The sequence below is a fragment of the Netta rufina genome (genome assembly GCF_964035555.1).
Source record: "Netta rufina genome assembly, chromosome: 6".
In the NCBI taxonomy this organism is placed as follows: Eukaryota; Metazoa; Chordata; class Aves; order Anseriformes; family Anatidae; genus Netta; species Netta rufina.
Window position 1 is genome coordinate 32,874,122 of NC_140129.1, and position 16,517 is coordinate 32,890,638.

At 66.8% G+C, this 16,517-nt stretch overlaps 2 protein-coding genes across 2 annotated transcripts; one reads left to right on the forward strand and one right to left on the reverse strand.

The window, feature by feature from the left end:
- Positions 1-1,558: 1,558 nt before the first annotated feature.
- Positions 1,559-4,182, forward strand: FEV (FEV transcription factor, ETS family member; the record flags this gene model as incomplete). Its single annotated transcript, XM_084289573.1, has 3 exons — positions 1,559-1,610; positions 2,242-2,316; positions 3,671-4,182. The coding sequence occupies 3 exons, from the start codon at positions 1,559-1,561 to the stop codon at positions 4,180-4,182; spliced, it is 639 nt and encodes a 212-aa protein (XP_084145699.1).
- Positions 4,183-10,008: 5,826 nt separating this feature from the next.
- On the reverse strand, positions 10,009-11,007 carry CDK5R2 (cyclin dependent kinase 5 regulatory subunit 2; the record flags this gene model as incomplete). Its single annotated transcript, XM_084288814.1, has 1 exon — positions 10,009-11,007. The coding sequence occupies one exon, from the start codon at positions 11,005-11,007 to the stop codon at positions 10,009-10,011; it is 999 nt and encodes a 332-aa protein (XP_084144940.1).
- Positions 11,008-16,517: the final 5,510 nt, after the last annotated feature.

Below are 16,517 nucleotides of genomic sequence, written 5' to 3' on the forward strand. Positions count from 1 at the left end.
TCCCCATCCTCCTTGCCCCTAAGCCCCCAGGCCGCCCCCAGCCCCCAGCCCCATCACACCCCAGGTGTCCCGCAGCCCCCCACACCCAGGGGTCCCCATCTCATGCCCCCAGCCCCCCCCTATTTCCACCTCCCCCGGCCCTAACACTGCCCAGCACGTTCCCTCTGCCACGCAGGTTCCCTGGAGCGGGATCCTCGCCACCGGGGCCAGCTCCCGAGGCTGCCGGAGGGGAGTTGTGGTGGCCGTGCCCCCCGTCCCCACCCCACCCCGCCGTGTCCCGGGCTTGTTTTCCGTTGCCTGCGGTTTGTTGCAGTGACTCAGGCAGCGAAAGCAAGTCTGGGGGGCTGCGGAGAGGCTGCACGGTGTGTTGGGAGGGGATCGGGGGGCTGGAGATCACCCTAAAAAGGCTGGGGGAAATTTGGGGAGGCGTACAGGGGGCTGCGCTCATCTCTCCCCACCAGCGTCTGCTCTCTGTCCCCGATGGGGATGGGAACTGGGGTGGAGGGAGGGGGCTGGCTGGGCACCCACGGGAAGCCCAGTTTCAGCCCGGTTCCCAAGTAATAACCATGGGTCTGGCATGAGCGCGTCCCCCTTCCCATCGGGTTCATGCCTCACGAGGAACATTTTGGAGAAATCCTGCCGAGCCTGGAGCCAGAGCTTTAACAGACATCAGCGAAACACCGCGGGAGGCTTCGTGGGCTGACCACTGGCTCAGTCCTGGCCGTGGGGACGGAGGTGGCGCTCGGAGGTGGCCCCGGTGGCCACGGGTGTCTGTTGGGAGCCAGCTTGCCCCAGCCCCTTTCCCTGCTGCGAGTTTCTCCCCGAGTCACCCTCCTGTCCTCGCAAGGCACCCGAAACACCTCTGTCCCTGCACCAAGCTGGCCAGAGAGCGCTGGCATCTCCCGGAGCCCACAAAGCCCGATGGCAACAGGACCCTGCGGGTTCGGGACGGTGCGCGGAGCCGCAGACCCTAACCAAGAGGGGCCAGAGGTCGGGACGGGACCGGGGACCCCAAGGATGCGCCAAGGCCGGGGGGCACGGGGGTGACGCTGGGGGGTGACATGGGCACGGGGGGGCCGTGGGGAGGCCGTGGGGAGGCCGGGGAGGGGAGGCCGGGCCACGGCGGTCTCCAGGCAGTGCGGGAGCCCCGCTCGCAGCCGGGATGGCAGCGCCGTGTTTGCCAAGAGTTAAGGAGGCGGAAGAGGCAGGAAGCGGCCCGAGCCGCTCTCCATAGAAACCCGCGGCCGTGATTAAAGTCTGATGCGGGCCCGATAGCGGGCTGGGGTAGGGGGGGGGGGAAGGACAGCGCCCGCTTTAATTACAGCGGAGGAAATTGCTGGAGCCGGGGCCCCGAGCCCCTGCGAGTTGCTTGGAAACTCCCCCCCCCCCCTCCCCTACACCTCCCGCCTCCCCCCCCCCCCGGCCCCTGCCCGTCCCCTGCCCGTCCCGCTGCCATTTATTCGCCATCAGCTGCTCCCTGATAAAGTGGAATAATAATAATAATAATAGGGGCAGGAATATTAAAACATGCAGCCCGCGGGCCGCCCCCACAGCTGCCATGAGACGCGGCGCCGGAGCGGTGCCACTGCTGCTCAACATGTACCTGCCAGGTACGGGCGGACCCCCCCCCCCGCACCGCAGCGCACCCCGGCCCTCGCCCGCCCTGCCCCGCCGTGGCCCCGCGGCCCTTCCCCAGCCCCAGCACCCACCCGCCCACCCACCCATCCCTCCGTCCCGCTTTCCGTCCCCTCCATCTACCCGACGGCCCTTCCATCGCGCCGTGCTCCCGCCGCCCTACCCGTTGCCTGCTCATCCATCCTTCCACCCTTCCACCTCCGCCCGCCCTTCCCTCCATCCCTCCGTCCACACGTCCTCCCTCCTCGCCCCCCGCCACCCGCCTCGCCTCCTTTCCACCCTACTTTTCTTTCCCTTTCCCCACCCGTGCGCTCCCTTCCCTCCGCGCTCGTCCCTCCGTCTCCCCCGTCCAGCCACCTCCTCCCCGCAGCTCTCTCCCTCTCTCCCTCCCACCGCCCTACCCCAGCCCGTGGGATTTTCTATTCCTATTTAAAAGCTTCCCCGGCTCTGTCGGAAATCGGATTTCCTTTTTCCTGGACGCGTTTCCTGGCTTCGCCGCCGCGGCGGGGCAGGCGAGGGGGAGCGGCCGCCCGGGGGTGGGCGCCGGGGGGTCTCGGTTCCCCTCCCCACCCCTCCCCAGCACCCGCTCCCCTTTTTGTCCCGCAGATCCAGTCGGGGAAACTTTGTTCAAAGACGGCAAGAGCCAGGCGTGGGGGTCCCTCAACCCAGGCGTGCAGAAAGGTAAGAGCCCCCCTGCCCCTTCCCCACAGCAGCAGGGACCCCCTGGGCACACGGAGCCCCCCGCGCCCCGTGGCCAAGCCACCTTCCTCTCCGTGTGCCCCATCCATCGGGGCTTCCAAAGCTCAGGCCGGGATGATTGCCACCCAAAACCAGACGGGGAAGGGGCCGAGCCCCCTGACAGCCGTCCTGGTGCACCAGCGGTGCTGCCAAAGCCCCATGGGGCAGAGCACGGTGACCCCGGGTCCCCCCCCCCGGTGCTCCGGGAATATCTGATGGAGAGGGAGCTGCCGGCCAGCCCTGGAGCTGAGGGGGCTCCTCCGGGCTTGGGAGAGCTGGTTCGGGGAGCAGGAGAACGGGGGTGCAACTGGGGAGGGGGCTGCTGGGGCATGGGGCGGCTGGGAAGTGATGGATCCCCCAGGAGCTGGAGCCTTCCCCTGGGAAAAGCCATCCAGGGACACGAGGAGCAGCCTGGAGCCTCCTGGGGGGGCGTGGGGTTATGTGGGGCCAGCACCCGTTCACCTGCCTGGAGAGGGGATAGGGCTCGGGGCTTGCTCTGAGCTGCAAAAGGGGGGCCCTGGGTTCGGGGTGGGAGCAGGGCGAGGCTGGGGCTGGGGGGAGCCCTTTACCTCCGCATTGCGGACTCTGCCCGGCCATGCCATGAGAGCAGAGCCTTTTAGGATCGCTGCAGGATCCCCCGGGGAGCCGCAGAGGCAGGACTGAACCTCGCCACCCCACCCCAGCCCACCCCACCCAGCCGCACCCCCAGCACAGGGTGGGCGCACCGGAGAGGGGAGAAACACCGAGAGGTGCAGGGGGCGAAGGCGTGGGGTGGTTCCTGGTGAAGGCACGGCCTCGGGGGGTCCTGCAGCGGGGTGGCTGAGCGGGGCTGGGGGTGCGGTGACCCCAGAGGGGACAGTTCCCCTCTGGAAACAGGGGACATTGGTGCCCGATTCAGCCCCACGGAGGGTCCCGTCTCACCTGCTCTCACCTTCCCCTGCACCCGCTGGGCAGCCAGGGCTTGGCTCGGGGCAGCATTGCTCCCTGGTGTCAGCTCCCCCAGGGGGACCCGTGCCCTTGGAGGTGTCCCGTGGCACCAGCCCATCTGTGGGGACACGGGATCAGGCCCCGCTGCGGCTTCTTTCGGCCTCCAGAGCCCCCGTGGGGTCCTCTCCTCCTGCCTCGGGGCGCAGGATGCCGCGGGGATGCTGCGAAGGAGATGCCAGGATGCCAACACCCGCGCCCCGAGCGCAGGAAAAACGCACCTGGGGGTGGGAAGGGGGGCGACGTGGCAGGGGGCGAAGGGGCACATCCCGTCCCCGTGCCCTGACGGGGAGCTTTGACCTCTCCGGGGCAGGCAGCGGGCAGATCCAGCTGTGGCAATTCCTGCTGGAGCTGCTGTCGGACCGGGCCAACCTCAACTGCATCGCCTGGGAAGGCACCAACGGGGAGTTCAAGCTGATCGACCCCGATGAGGTGGCGCGGCGCTGGGGCGAGCGGAAGAGCAAGCCCAACATGAATTACGACAAGCTGAGCCGGGCGCTGCGCTACTACTACGACAAGAACATCATGACCAAGGTGCACGGCAAGCGCTACGCCTACAAGTTCGACTTCCACGGGCTGGCCCAGGTCTGCCAGCCCGCCGCCCCCGAGCACGCCCTCTACAAATTCCAGGGCAACCTGGCCCCGCTGCCCTTCTCGGGCATCTCCAAACTCAACCTCATGACCTCCGGGGTGACGCCGGCTGGTTTTTCCTACTGGCCCGGCTCCAGCCCGTCCCTCTACCCCGGGCACAGCCTGCAGCCCTCCGCCCCCTTCAGCGCCGTGGCGGCCTCCCACCTCAACAACATGAACAACCACTACCATTAGGGGCTCGGCCGCTCCAGGAGGTCCCCGTCCCCATCCCGGTGCCGTCCCCGGGCGCTGTGGGGCTCGGGGAGCTCGGCGGGGTTATTAGAGGGGTGCAGGGGGGTGGGATGCTGCGGCTCTGCTGGCGGTGCGGTTGAGGTTCGGAGAGGGGCGCGGGGTGGCCGCGGGGCAGTAGGGTTTCTTCTCCCTGCTGTGGGTGGTTGGAGGGCAGAAGGCGTCTGGATTTTAGGGTGAGGGGGGAGCCACGGTTGTGGGAACGCACAGGGATGCCTAAAAGAGGGGTGTGAACGGGAGGGAAAAGCGTGGGTCCTTCCCCAACCACCCCCCAACCCACAGCCCCCGCTGGTGCTTAGCTCTGCCCCCAGCCCATGCCCACCCTCCTCCCTCTCCTCACCTTGCCCGGGGGTGAGGGGCCCTCCCTGCAGCCCCTTGGCCCCCCCCAACCCATCTCCAAGGCACGAGGCTGGGTGGAGATGGAGCAGGAGAAGGGACCCGAGCAGGGCTGGGAGCGCAGGGCACCGAGGGGTGGGCTTGGGGCTCTCCCCCCACCCCGTGCCCGAGGAGCTGCCCCCCTTCCAGAGCAGGACTTTGAGCCAGTGGCTGGAGAAGAGCCGGGCTCTGCCAGGCAGGGAGGGATCTGGCTTCAATAAAACCGAGAGGTGCTGTCACCGTGTCTGCTCGTGCGCCCAGGGGGCTGGAGAGGGGGGCGCAGCCCGGCACACCCCTCCTTGGCAGCCACAAGGTGTCCCCCAGCCCCAGGCAGGGCCACCAAGCCCCAAAGTGCTCAAGGGGACAGCCCAGCCTGCAGCTGGGTCCTGGGGGAAGCCCCCAGCCCCTTGGGGAGGTGGCCAGCCCCCCCAGATCAGGGCAGCCCCATGGGTGGTGGCTCCGTGCTGACCCCTCTGCGTCCCTCCGGTGTCCGGTCACACTCGTAGCCCTGCTGGCATCTGCTCAGCATCATCCTCGCGGCCCTAATCAGCTTAAGGGAGGGGGAGCTGATGGCAGAGTCTCCTCCGAGGAGGGCACCGGGGACTGGTGCTGCCGGCACGGAGCCCACGCGTGGCACGGGGGGGAAGGAAGATGCAGGGGGGGCGGGGGTCCCTTCTTCTGGTGCCCCTGAGCCCTGCACAGGCTGGTCCCGAGGGGACCAGCTGCAGGGCTTAGGTAACAGCGTGACGCAGGGCAGGACGGGGATTAAGGGATGTGGGTCACTAGGAGCTGCCCCCCCCGCCACCATCCCGCTCCTGTCCCTCTGCCAGTGCCTGCGCTGGGGAAGCCCAGGTGAGCCCCTGGCCCCAAAAGCTCCCCGCTGGATCAAATCTGGGGGCTCCACACCGCACCCCGACGCAGCGGGCTGATGCTGAGGGCTCGTCCAGCTCTGCGCTGTCCCCAAAAGCTGGGAGGTCCCCCCGCCCTGTCCCCAAACGCACCCGGCGGTGACGGCAGCCGGCAGGAAGGTGGGGGCACCCACGCAGGACCCGGCGATGCTCTGCCCGAGGATGCAGCCAGCATCACCATGGCAACTCGGGATGCTCCCAGCGCACGCAGCCCCCTCCACATCACACTTTTTTTTTTTTTGGGGGTGGGGGTGGTGTGAGGAGCATCGCCCCCACCCCGGCGCCCTGGGCTGACCCTGCCCAGCAGCAGCGCTGCTCTCATCGCTCCCCCGAACCGTGGCTCGGAGCAGACTGCAGCAAAATCCTGCCAATGGGCGAGCGGGGCCGAGCCCGGCACGGCTCCGGTGGGCGGCAGGGACCGGCCCCGGGGTGCTTGGCCCGGGGGGGTGATGTGGGAGCATCGCCCTGGGCAGTGGGGGGCTCGCGGGGGGCACAGCCCGGGTGGCTCGGTGCGCCCACCAGACCTACCCGCTCCTCCCTGTGCCCAAATACACGGCACGGGGAGGGATCGGTGCCTCATGGAGGTGGCTGAGAGGATGGGGATGAGCTGGAGGGGGGCACAGCGCTGCCCCCCAGCTCTGCTGCTCATCCAAAATGTGCCCCCAGCTTGCTGGAGGGTGGTGCTGGGAGCCCTGCGTGGGGGAGCGGGGTCCCAGAGGGCTCATCCTGCGCCGAGCTGGGAGCAGAGCACATGGCCTGGGAGCTTTTTGTGCTGCTTTGTGATTAAAGGCAGGAGGGTTTTTTATATATATTTTATATATATATATTATATATCTTTTTGTCTGGCTTCTCTTAGCCAGCAGGAGGGCAGGGCTGAGCCTCGCCTCGCTCTCAACACCTTGCCCAGGAGGCATGGGGACCCCTGCGGTGCCCCCACATCCTCCCAGCCCCACAGCAAGGGATCGGAGCGGGGGTGCTGAGGAGCCCCTCTCCTATTTTAGCCGACGTGCATCATTCCCCGTGACGTGTATCGAGCCCCTCTCCTATTTTAGCAGCTCCCCCATCACACGTATCCTTCCCCATGCTGCCCAGAGCCTTCGCAGCACCGCCAGGTCCCGTCTGCGCTAGGGAACCGTGGGCTGGCCGCGTCCCCACCCTCCTCCCCCCCCCAGCTTTCCAAATTCTCACTCCTTTACCCTCCTCCCCGCCCCACACAGCACCCCCCGGCAGGCTGCTGACTCACATCCTCTCTCCAGACGCCACCTCCCCTCCGCCTGGCTCCCTGCGCACGCTTCGTGACTTAGCGGGGCTCTGCAGGAGCAGGCGCTGGGGCTCCAAAACCTCCAAACCCTCCAGGGAAGCAACCCTGGGGTTTCCCAAAGGGTGCTGCTCTCCCCCTGGCATGGCGTTGGGGTGCTGGGGTCTCCCCGAGGCAGCCCCTGGAGCTGAGGGGTGCTCGTGGGCACGGTCCCAGCGCCTCCTGTGCCGGGGCTGGGACCCCCCTGTCCTCCCCAAAGCACCACCTCGCTGTGGCTGCTCTCCCCCTCACCCCATTGCCCAGAAGGAAGGGAAGGAGGCCAGCCAGCACCCAGGTTTTTGGGCAGGGACCGCTGGGGAGCTCCTCGGTGCTGCTCCTGCCCCGCTGTGGCGCTGAGACCTTGGGCCGGACTCCGCCGAGGGCACGGGCTGGGCTGCGGGGAGGACTGGATTAAGGCGCTAATGCCAGATTAAGCTGTAACGCAGGACTTCTGACGAGGGAGAGGCACCCGCTCCAGCCCTGCGCCCCTCCAGGGCTTCAGCTGTGTGAGGAGCTGGCTCCTCGGGGTGGCACGGGGCAGGGAGAGGGGCAGCGCACGGCCACCGCTCTGCTGCGTGTCACAGCAGGGCTCCCCGGCTCTCCCCACATGCCCCAAATTCTCTGGGGCCAAGCAGGCATCCGTGGGGCTCACCTCCACCCACAAACCCTCCCCGGTGCAGCAGAGCAGCAGCTCGAAGCCGTGATGCCCAGGCTGCTCCCGCAGGGGCAGGCACCCTCCTTCTCCAGCTGCCCTCAGGAGCACCTTATCCATCGTCCTCGCAGCCCACCTGGGCACGGGTTCAGCTCTGGGCAGAAAAAACCCTTTTTTGGGGTGCTACCAGCCCTATGGCTCATCCCCCCTTGGCCTGGGTGGCAGCAGGAGCTCCCCGCTCCCCCCGGCAGCGGCACGAGGTCCCCTGGGGGAAGGGAAAGGCAGACATCTCTCCCCCCAGCAAGGCTCCTGCTCAGCCACGCTGCGTATTGAAATGCACGGGAGCACCCGAGCTCGTCTCTCATTCCTTGACATTTCCAGAGACTCCAAGCTGGCTTCAATTACCAGCCTGCAATTAGCTCTTCCTAAATCCCCCGGCGAGGGCCTGGCACTCTTAATCAATGAAACACAAGGGAGGAGGGGAAGGACGCGGCCTCTCTGCAGCTGGAAGCGTTTTAAAAGGCCAGGACTTGGGGCTGGAGGGACCCCGAGAAGGTCTCTTAGGGGATTTGTAGGGTGGGAAACCTCTGTGAGCGTTAGCGCTTGGTTCGGCTCCGGAGCAAGAGGGGCTGAAGCCCCGCTGCCAGGGTAGAGGAAGGAAGGGGGATAGCCAAAAGTGGGGTGGGGAGGGCTGGTGGGCATATTTTAGTGCAGAAATCTCCCCATAAGGTCACCGAAATGTGGAGATGAAGGAAAAAAAAAGCACAGGGGAGGGACGGGGAGGGTGGGAGCAGCGCAGGGTGCGCGCAGCACCCTGCCAGGTCAGGCGCCGTCACGGGGACATCTGTGCCGTCTTCCTGGCCGTGCAGCTTTGGCTGAATGAGCCAGATTGGGCCTAATTAGCAGCTCTGCTGATGCACACAAAGGTAGGGAATCCAGCTTACCCTCCGTGACCTGCAGAGCCAGCACAGCCCTTCCTGGCTGAGGGGGGAGGACAGGATGGGACGCGAGCGCCTGGGGAGCACCGGGTGCCGACCCCACCAGGGGAGCAGGTGCTGGGGATCCTGCTAAAGAGACCCCAGAAAAATGGGTACCTGGAGTGGCAGCAAGCAGCTGGGAGGAGGAAAAATAAAATAATAATAAAAAAATAATAATAATAAAAAAAAAAAAACCTTCCCTTTCTCCACCCTTTCTCCCCGGGGTGCGCAGAAGCGCAGGGCTGGCAACTGGGCTGGCACCAGAGCTCGCCCGGCCCTGCGGAGCAGAGCAGAGCAGAGCAGAGGCAGGAGGCGAGGGTGGGGTTGCTGGAGGCGAAGGAAAGGAGGTGACGTGGGCCCTGGGATCCGGGTTAAATTCGTCGCAGCAGGCAGCCGCCAGGCGGTCCCATCTGCCACGCAGGAGGCACGGAGAGCGCCCGGGGAGCCAGGGGGGCACCCGGGAGGAGCAGGGCTGGGCTCGGGCACGGCAAACAGCAGGGATGGTGTGTGTGTGTGTGTGTGTGTGTGTGTGTGTGACCCCACAGCTCGCACCGGGGAGGAAGGTTCCCTCTGAGAATGGGCTCCCCGCGCCCCCCCCCGGGCAGGGGTCACCCCCCAGCACCCCCCCTTGCACCCCAGCAAGTCCAGGGAGCCACCGCCAGGCCCATCCAGGCCGCCTCTTTATTCTCCAGTGAAGCAAAGCAAGAGGAGAGGGCCCCCCCCCTCCCCAACCCCAGCAGCCCCCCCCTCCCCAGCCCTCCTCTGGCACATACACCTTTCCCCGCAGCAAGCCGAGGTGGGGAGGGGAGGGGGGGCGAAGAGGGAACAAGGGAACACCGCTCACCCCACAGGTGCCCTGGCTTTGGGGAGGGGGCTCAGCAGCAGGGTGGGGGGGGGGGGGGGCGAGGAGAAGGGATGCTGCAGCCCCCCCCTCAGCATCTCAAACAAAGGGGCGAGCGGGCTGCTCCCCCCAGCTGAAGGACCCACCGGATGGGGGGGACCCCCCCACACCCCGCTGCCTTCCCCCAGCAGGGATGGAGGCGGCAGCAGGGACACAAAGCCCCGCGCCCCCCCCCGTCCCCCCCCCCTTTCCCCGCCGCCCTTTGTCTGCCCGGCTCCGCCGCGGCGGCTCCAGCACCGCGGACAGCTCCGGCGGGGGGGGCCCGGCGCTGCCGGGGGGGGGTCCTTGGGGTGCACGGGTTACCAGGAGCACCCCCTAGCCCCCCCCCCCTCCTTCCCCTCCCCACCTATATATATATATATATATTTTTTTTTTCCAAAGAAAACATCGGCAGCCTGCCCCCCCCATCCCCACCCCATCGCCCCCCCCCGGTTGCCCCCCCCCAGCCTCCATCCCGGTCTTCTCCGCCGTGTGGATGTCCCGGAGAGCTGGGGATGGAGAGAGAGGAGGAGGGGGGAAAAAGCGGCCGGATCCGGAGCAGGGAGGGTCCAGGCAGCATCTCCACGGGGAGGATTTTTTTTTTGGGGGGAGAGGATCTTGAAGGGGGGGGGGGGGGATCCAGCAGTCCTTTTGTCCTCCCCCGCCGGGGGCCCGGTACCTCCCTAGCGGTCCAGGCTGATCGTCCAGTGCTTGGCCCCGTCTCTGGCCTCGCCCTCGCTCTTGAGGTCCTGGAAGAGCTGCGTGAAGTAGTGGGGGTCCGCGTTGATGCGCAGCATCTTGGCGCTCAGGCGCTGGATGATGCCCAGGCAGCGCTCCCAGAAGCGGCCCTTGTCGCCCTCCACCAGGAAGGGCTTGAGCGGGTAGGAGATCTCGTTGCCCATGTAGGAGTAGGCGAGATAGAGGCAGGTGAGGAAGGCCGCCTGCAGCTCGGCCTGGCTGCCGATCTCCTCGCCGCGCAGCGCCTCGCGGCACAGCAGGTAGACGAACACCAGGTTGGCCGGGGTGATGAAACCCTGGTCCTGCCAGCCCTGCAGCAGCAGCGAGCGGTCCACGCTGCGGAACCAGGCGATGAGCTCGCCGGGGCTCAGCTCCTTCAGCCGGTAGCAGCGGCGGCACACGAAGTCCCCCAAGCAGCGCAGCAGCTCCCCGGTGGACGCCTGCACCACCACGCGACGTGGCGAGCCCGGAGCCCGGCTCCCGGCCGGCGGCGGCGGCAGCGGTGGAGGTGGCGGAGGGGGGGGCGGCGGCTGCTTGGCCCCCCCGGAGCCCGGCTGCAGCTCCTGGGGCGCCGCCGAGGGCACGGTGGGCACGGGCACGGCCAGGGGGCCCTGCTTGGCTCCGTCCCCCAGCGACTTGCGCAAGTTCTCGCGGTTGCGCTGAGCCACCAGCGGGTCGGGTTGGCCCCCCGGGACCCCCCCCGGGGCTCCACCGCCGGGCTTGGGCGTCACCTTCTTGGTGCTCTTCTTCTTCTTGGCCGAGGCGGCCACCAGCCGCTTCCAGGTGAGCGCCGAGATCAGCACCCCGGGCCTCTTCAGCCGGCTCTCGCCCTTGCCCGGCACCCTTCCCGGCTGCGCCTTGTCGCCCAGCAGCCCCCCGCCGCCTCCGCCGCCGCCCCCCTTGCCCGAGGAGGCGGCGGGGGACAGGGAGAGCACCGTGCCCATGCTAAGGCCGAGCGGGGCCCATAGGAGGCCGGCGGCTGCGGCTTCGGGCTGGGGGGGGGATGCCGGAGAGGCGGCCGGCACCGGAGCCGCGGTACCCGAGGATGCTCCGCTTCTGGGCTCCGTGCCCGCCGCTGCAGCCAGCCGCGGCCCCGCCGCTCCCCGCCTCCCCGCCGCCAGCCAATCCGTGCCGCACCGGCTCCCGGTGGGTTCCGCCTCCCCCCGCCGCTAGGAGGTGGAATTGGGGAAGGGGGGGGACCGGGGGGAGCCGGCCCCGAGCGGCCGCCGCCCCGCCGTGACCTTCACGGGGCGCTCCCGGTCCTTGCGCTAAGGGGGGACCCCGAGGGTTAAGGGGGTACCCGGGGGGGTTGGGGGCATCGCTGAGCCCTGCCTGGTCCCGTTCTGGTGGGGTTGGGGAGGGGCACGGCTGGCTGCAGGGGTGGGGGAGAGCCCCCCCAACGCACACACAGCACCCTGTGCTCGCACCCTGCCTGGCTCCCCAGGGCTCAGCGCCTGCTGCACGAGCAGCTCGGTGCCCCCCCCCCCGCCCCACCCTGCGTTTTCAGCCCTTTTTGGGGGAGATTTCCCACCACCGGCATCAAGAAAAGTCGGGGATTTTGGAGAGAGGGGGGCAGGAGGGAGGGGACGCTGCGCTCCCCTCCCGCAGCGCTGCAAAATGGTGCGTGGCGAAGCAGGGCTGCTTCTCCCCCTCCGGATCTGAGCGTGGCACTGATGAATCCTGCCCCCCCCTGCCTCCGTGCCCCTCGCAGGAAGGTCCTGCTGTATTTTGGGTGAGCTGGAGCGCGGCTCCTGCAGCTCAGACTGCCAGGCAGCCCTCAGGAACAAAGCGCCCCGCTCGTGTGCAAAGTGCCCGAGAGCAGCTGGGGAAGGTTTCGGGGGAGAATATATCGATGATGGGCTTTGATACAGCGTTTTATCTGTGAAATGAACACGTGTCAGTGCCAGGATGTGGCGGCGGCTGGGTGGATCCGGGCTAACAGGCGGTGATGAATTATCAGCCAGGAGGAGCTAAAGGAGCCCCCCCCTTCCTCCTGCGCTGCTGATGCTGGAGGTGTTGGAAATGGAAGCGCAGGCTCAGAGCTGGGTCTCGTCCTTCCAGCGGGGCCTGGGGCTGATGTGGCACGTCTGGGGCAGGGCGGAGGCTGTGCCCTTTGTGCCACGGCAGGGAAAAGGGCAAAGCCCCGTTCCCGTGTATCGCCCGCTGCAGCCGGCCTCACGCTGCTGCTCCCTTGCAAAAAGCCTCTGCAACAGCACGCACGTGTGCAGAGAGGCACAGGCATGAAGATTTGCTTTGGGAGAGGCCGGAATCAAAGAGGAACTGGGCCAGCATCACCAGGCCTGCTCAGGGTGGGCTGAAAAAAAAATCAAAATCAAAATAATAATAATAATAATAATAATAATAATAATAATAATAATAATAATAAAAATACGAGAGCATTTGGTGTCAAAACAAGAATACAGGGTACAAATGAAAAGGAACAAAGTCAGGACAAGCTTCCTGATGAAGATTAAGGCAGCTTTTCCGGACGTACAAAGCCTAGCAAAGAAGATGGAGGAGCCCTAGTCCTCGGGAAGGGATCAGGAGCCCGTGGCTCTTCGCACGCATGAGGATGGGCTGATTTGCCGTGCACAAACGCGGTCTCCCGAGAAACCCGCAGCTGAGTTTTGCAGGTGAGGAAGCAGAGCCCTCCCTGCCTGCTGCCTGCTCCTGCTGGAGCCAAATTGCTCGCAGATCGTTTCATCTGAAGCGCATGAAACCGCCCCCGCCTTCCACCAGCGCTCCCAAATTGGCTTCCCCGAACTCGTTAGGAAGGGCTATTTGTATCTGGCTCCGACCAGCCGGGCTCTGCAGCCTTTTCCATGGAGGAGCATGCAGAGAGCTCCCCTGCCTCCCCCAGCTGGGCTCCTGGTCGCCAGCCCCGAGCAGTTTCCCTGCGTGTGAGCCTCCTGCTGCTCCCAGGAGGGGAGATTTGCTTGAAACCTGTATAAAACCCCCCAGCCTGGGGCCGTTCGGTGACACAGCTCGAGGAGGCTTCAGCTGGGAGCAGCAGACGAGCTCCAGGACCTGCTTGTGTCCTGCTGCGGGGTCTGGTCAGCGAGCACGTTGTCCTTCCCCGGGCTGGTGGCCCCAAGGTGGCCAGCAGTGTGGCAAGGGCTTCCTGCAAGCGCTGCGGAATTACCCAGGCCCTGCAAGAGCAGAGGGACGTTTCTTATGCAGGTAAGGAAGCAGCTTTGCAGCTTACTTGGGAGGCAGCTGCTCTTCCACGTGAAAGAGGAGGATCTTTTCTCCCCCCCCTTCTTCAGTTTTACTCTTCAGGCTCCAGCCCCGAGGCTGCCAGGCGATGATACAGCACCAGCTGTGTCCTCGGGCCCATCTCTGCTTGGCTTCTCCTTCGGCTGCTCCCTTCCCAGCAGTTTGGGGCAGCTGTGGAAGGCACGGCGCAGGAGGAGAGGGCAGCACACGGCCGGTCCCAAAGCTGCTCTCAGCATCCTCCAGCCGTGGTGGTTTGGCTTTGCCGGGCCACCACGGGCACACAGAGGTCCCCTCCTCCTAGGGGTCACCCCAGCTAGCCCAGCATACACAGCAGCTGTGGGCTAGTGCCAACGAAGGGATGGCTGCCTGTCGATTTTGCCCTCGATTTTGAGGGCACGAGCCTTGTGTCGGGTGCTGGCTGGAGGCAGCTGGCACGTCCTCCTGCCTGCTCCAGGATGATGAATGAGCGCCCGCCTGCAGGCTGGCTGGCTGGGGCTGCTCTTTAATGGCTCGCTTGCTGTGCCGAGGTCTGTCTGCACTGGCAAAGCCAGCCGGGGACAAGGGCTGCGTCGCCCTGGCAGCGGCTGGGCTGCGGTACCCGTGGAGACGCAGCTCGCAGCCTCAGCCCGTCTCTGGCAGGCATCTCTGATAGCTCTGCCGCTCCTCCCCGAGCCCGTGCAGCACGCAGACAACCTCTGGCAGAGCTCCTGGCTCAGCTGGCTGCCCCTTGGGGCTGGGGAGCCCCAGAGAGCCTGGCTGGCAGCTCGCCTGCAGCCCCCAGGGAGGAGAAACCTGCTCGTGCCGCCAGGTACCCCAGCACCTCTCCATCTCTGCTTCCCCCTCCAGCCTTCAGCCCTTTTCTGGTCCCCACGGGAGAAGGGCTGCAGCTGTGGCTCCCCAAATACTTCAGCAGCTCGGGGTTCACCCCGTGGTACCCCCTTAGCGTGGAGCTCGTGCAGTCCCTGCCCCGAGGTGAGCCCCGGGTTCAGGCAGCGGCACGGAGCGGAGCACGGCAGCCCCAGGGGAGCAGCTATTTCTGGCCTGCCATTTGCCCAACAGCAGCGCTGGAAACAGCTCCGAGGCGGCGAAACGCAGCTCCTCTGGGTGGAAACCGTGAGACGGAGCCAGGCCTCGAATCGATGAGGCAACACCTCCGGATCCCTGGGCAGAGAGAGGGGCACCGGGCAGCCCCCAGGCTGCCCCTCACTGCCATGGGGCGAGGATGGGGATCGCTGCTGGGGCCACGCTTGCAAACTATCCCCCCCCCAGGGCAAATGCTGTTAAAGCCACCGAGAGGAGAAGCTCCCAGCTGTGCACAGGACAGGATGACACACCCCAAAAAGCCCAAACGTAGCCGCAGGTGCCCAAACACCCGTCAGAGCATCCCCGCAGCCTTGCAGCAGGAGGAAGCCCACCCAGCTGCAGCTGGGCAGTGATTAACGGAGGGGCTAATTACCCCCACACCCTGCAGACAACCAGGAGGAGCCGGGCCCCCCCAGAACCCCCCAAACCCCCCGAGACCCCCCCAGCAGCCGCTGTGCGCCCCGCCGCAGCCATGCCGGGTGCCGCAGCCCCGGGCCGGTGCTGCCCTCTGGTGGCACCCGGCCCCCCTCCGAGGGTCCCGGGGGGGCCTCGTACCGTGATGGATGAAGGGGGGGTCCCCGTGGGAGGGGTGCTGCCGGGTGCTGTGTGCAGGGAGCATCCCGGAGCAAAGGGGTTTTGGGGTGCGCACCCGCAGGCAGGCGCTGCCCCGGCACCCCCAGGCGCAACGCAAGCCCCGGGGTGAGGCTGCTGTCACCCCCCCCCGCCCTGTTTGTCAGCGGGGACAGGGAAGGCAGAGCCGCAGGGTCCAGCTCTCGGGGTCCCCCTGTCCCCTGGGGTGGTGGGCAGAGGGAGCCGGAGGCGCTGGGGGGCCGGGGGGGGTCTCGCTGCCCACCAGGTGGAGCTGCGCCCCGCGCTTTGCTGCTGCTGCCGGGTGGCTCTGGGCCAGCTCCGGGCTCCTGCTGCTCGGCCCTGAGCTGCGAAGGAGGGATCCTGGCTTCCCGGTGGGTAAAAGGCTCCCATCCTGCACCGATGTGCTGGTGCCAGGCCCCCAGTGCTGACCCCACTATCTCCACCAGCTCAGCAGCACAGCCAAGGTGCTATTCCCCCCGGGGAGGGGGTCCCAAGGAGCTGCCAATTTAACCCCTGGGGATTGTGAAGCTGGGGTTAGGAAGACCCCTGGCCAACAACCCAGCTCCTTCCCCAGCCCCGGGCAGGGTGGGAGCTGTATGGGGTCTGTCCTGTCCTCGCTCACGGCCCCCTGCCCGCTGGGATGCCGGCGGTGCGAGGGAGGCAGCTGTACAGGAAATAATCGCGGCTCGTTGGAGATTAAATCACCGGCGGGAGCGCGCGAGGGGATAAAAGGAGCCGTCTGTCGTTAGAGGGAATATTAACCCGGCCGGGAGGGGGGAGAGTTTTGTCCCCTGTGTGCTCAGGGCTGGGCGCTGACAGCAGCTCTCAGCGGGACACGCGGCTCGGCCCGGCACGGGGGCGAGGGAGGGATGGGGATGATGCTGCGGGCACGGAGGGCTTGTTGGGGAGGTGGGGAAACTGAGGCAGCACCCGGTGTCATCCCGCTGTGTGCCTGGCACTGCCCGGAGGCGCCGAGCCCCCCGGATCCTCCTGCATCGCTCCTGCTCTGCCCCGGCTTCGTGGGGCTCTTGGAGATGAGCTGAGCGTGGCACAAAAGGTTCTTGTTTGGTCTGGCCCTTATCAGGGACCTGCCTCGGGGTCCTTCAGCGGGGAGCTGCAGCAGGTGGGGCCGGGCAGCGAGGGAGAGGGCAGGGAGAAAACAAGAGACCAGCTGCAGAGGGGTGAGCCGGCGGGGAGATAAGATAGAGGGAGAAATGCAAAATATGACGGGTGGCGGGCGGGAGGGAACGTGGGAAACTGCGGGGCACCTTGGGGCAGAGACGTTGCGGGGGTGCCAGCCGGCCGGCCGTGGTGACAGCTCCCAGCCCCTTGTCCTTGGGCTGGGACCTGCTTTGGGGTCCGAGACTCAGCCCCTGAGACCCCAGCGCTGCTCATCTGCTGCGGGGATGTAGGTGTGAGGGCAGGGACACCTGCCCCTGCGCACCTTCTGCTGGTGCCCATGCCCCCGTTCCCCTCTCCACAGCCCCATTCCCCTCTCCACAGCCCTGTTCCCCTCTCCACAGCCCTGTTCCCCTCCCTGCAGCCCCATTGCCCTCCCCGCAGC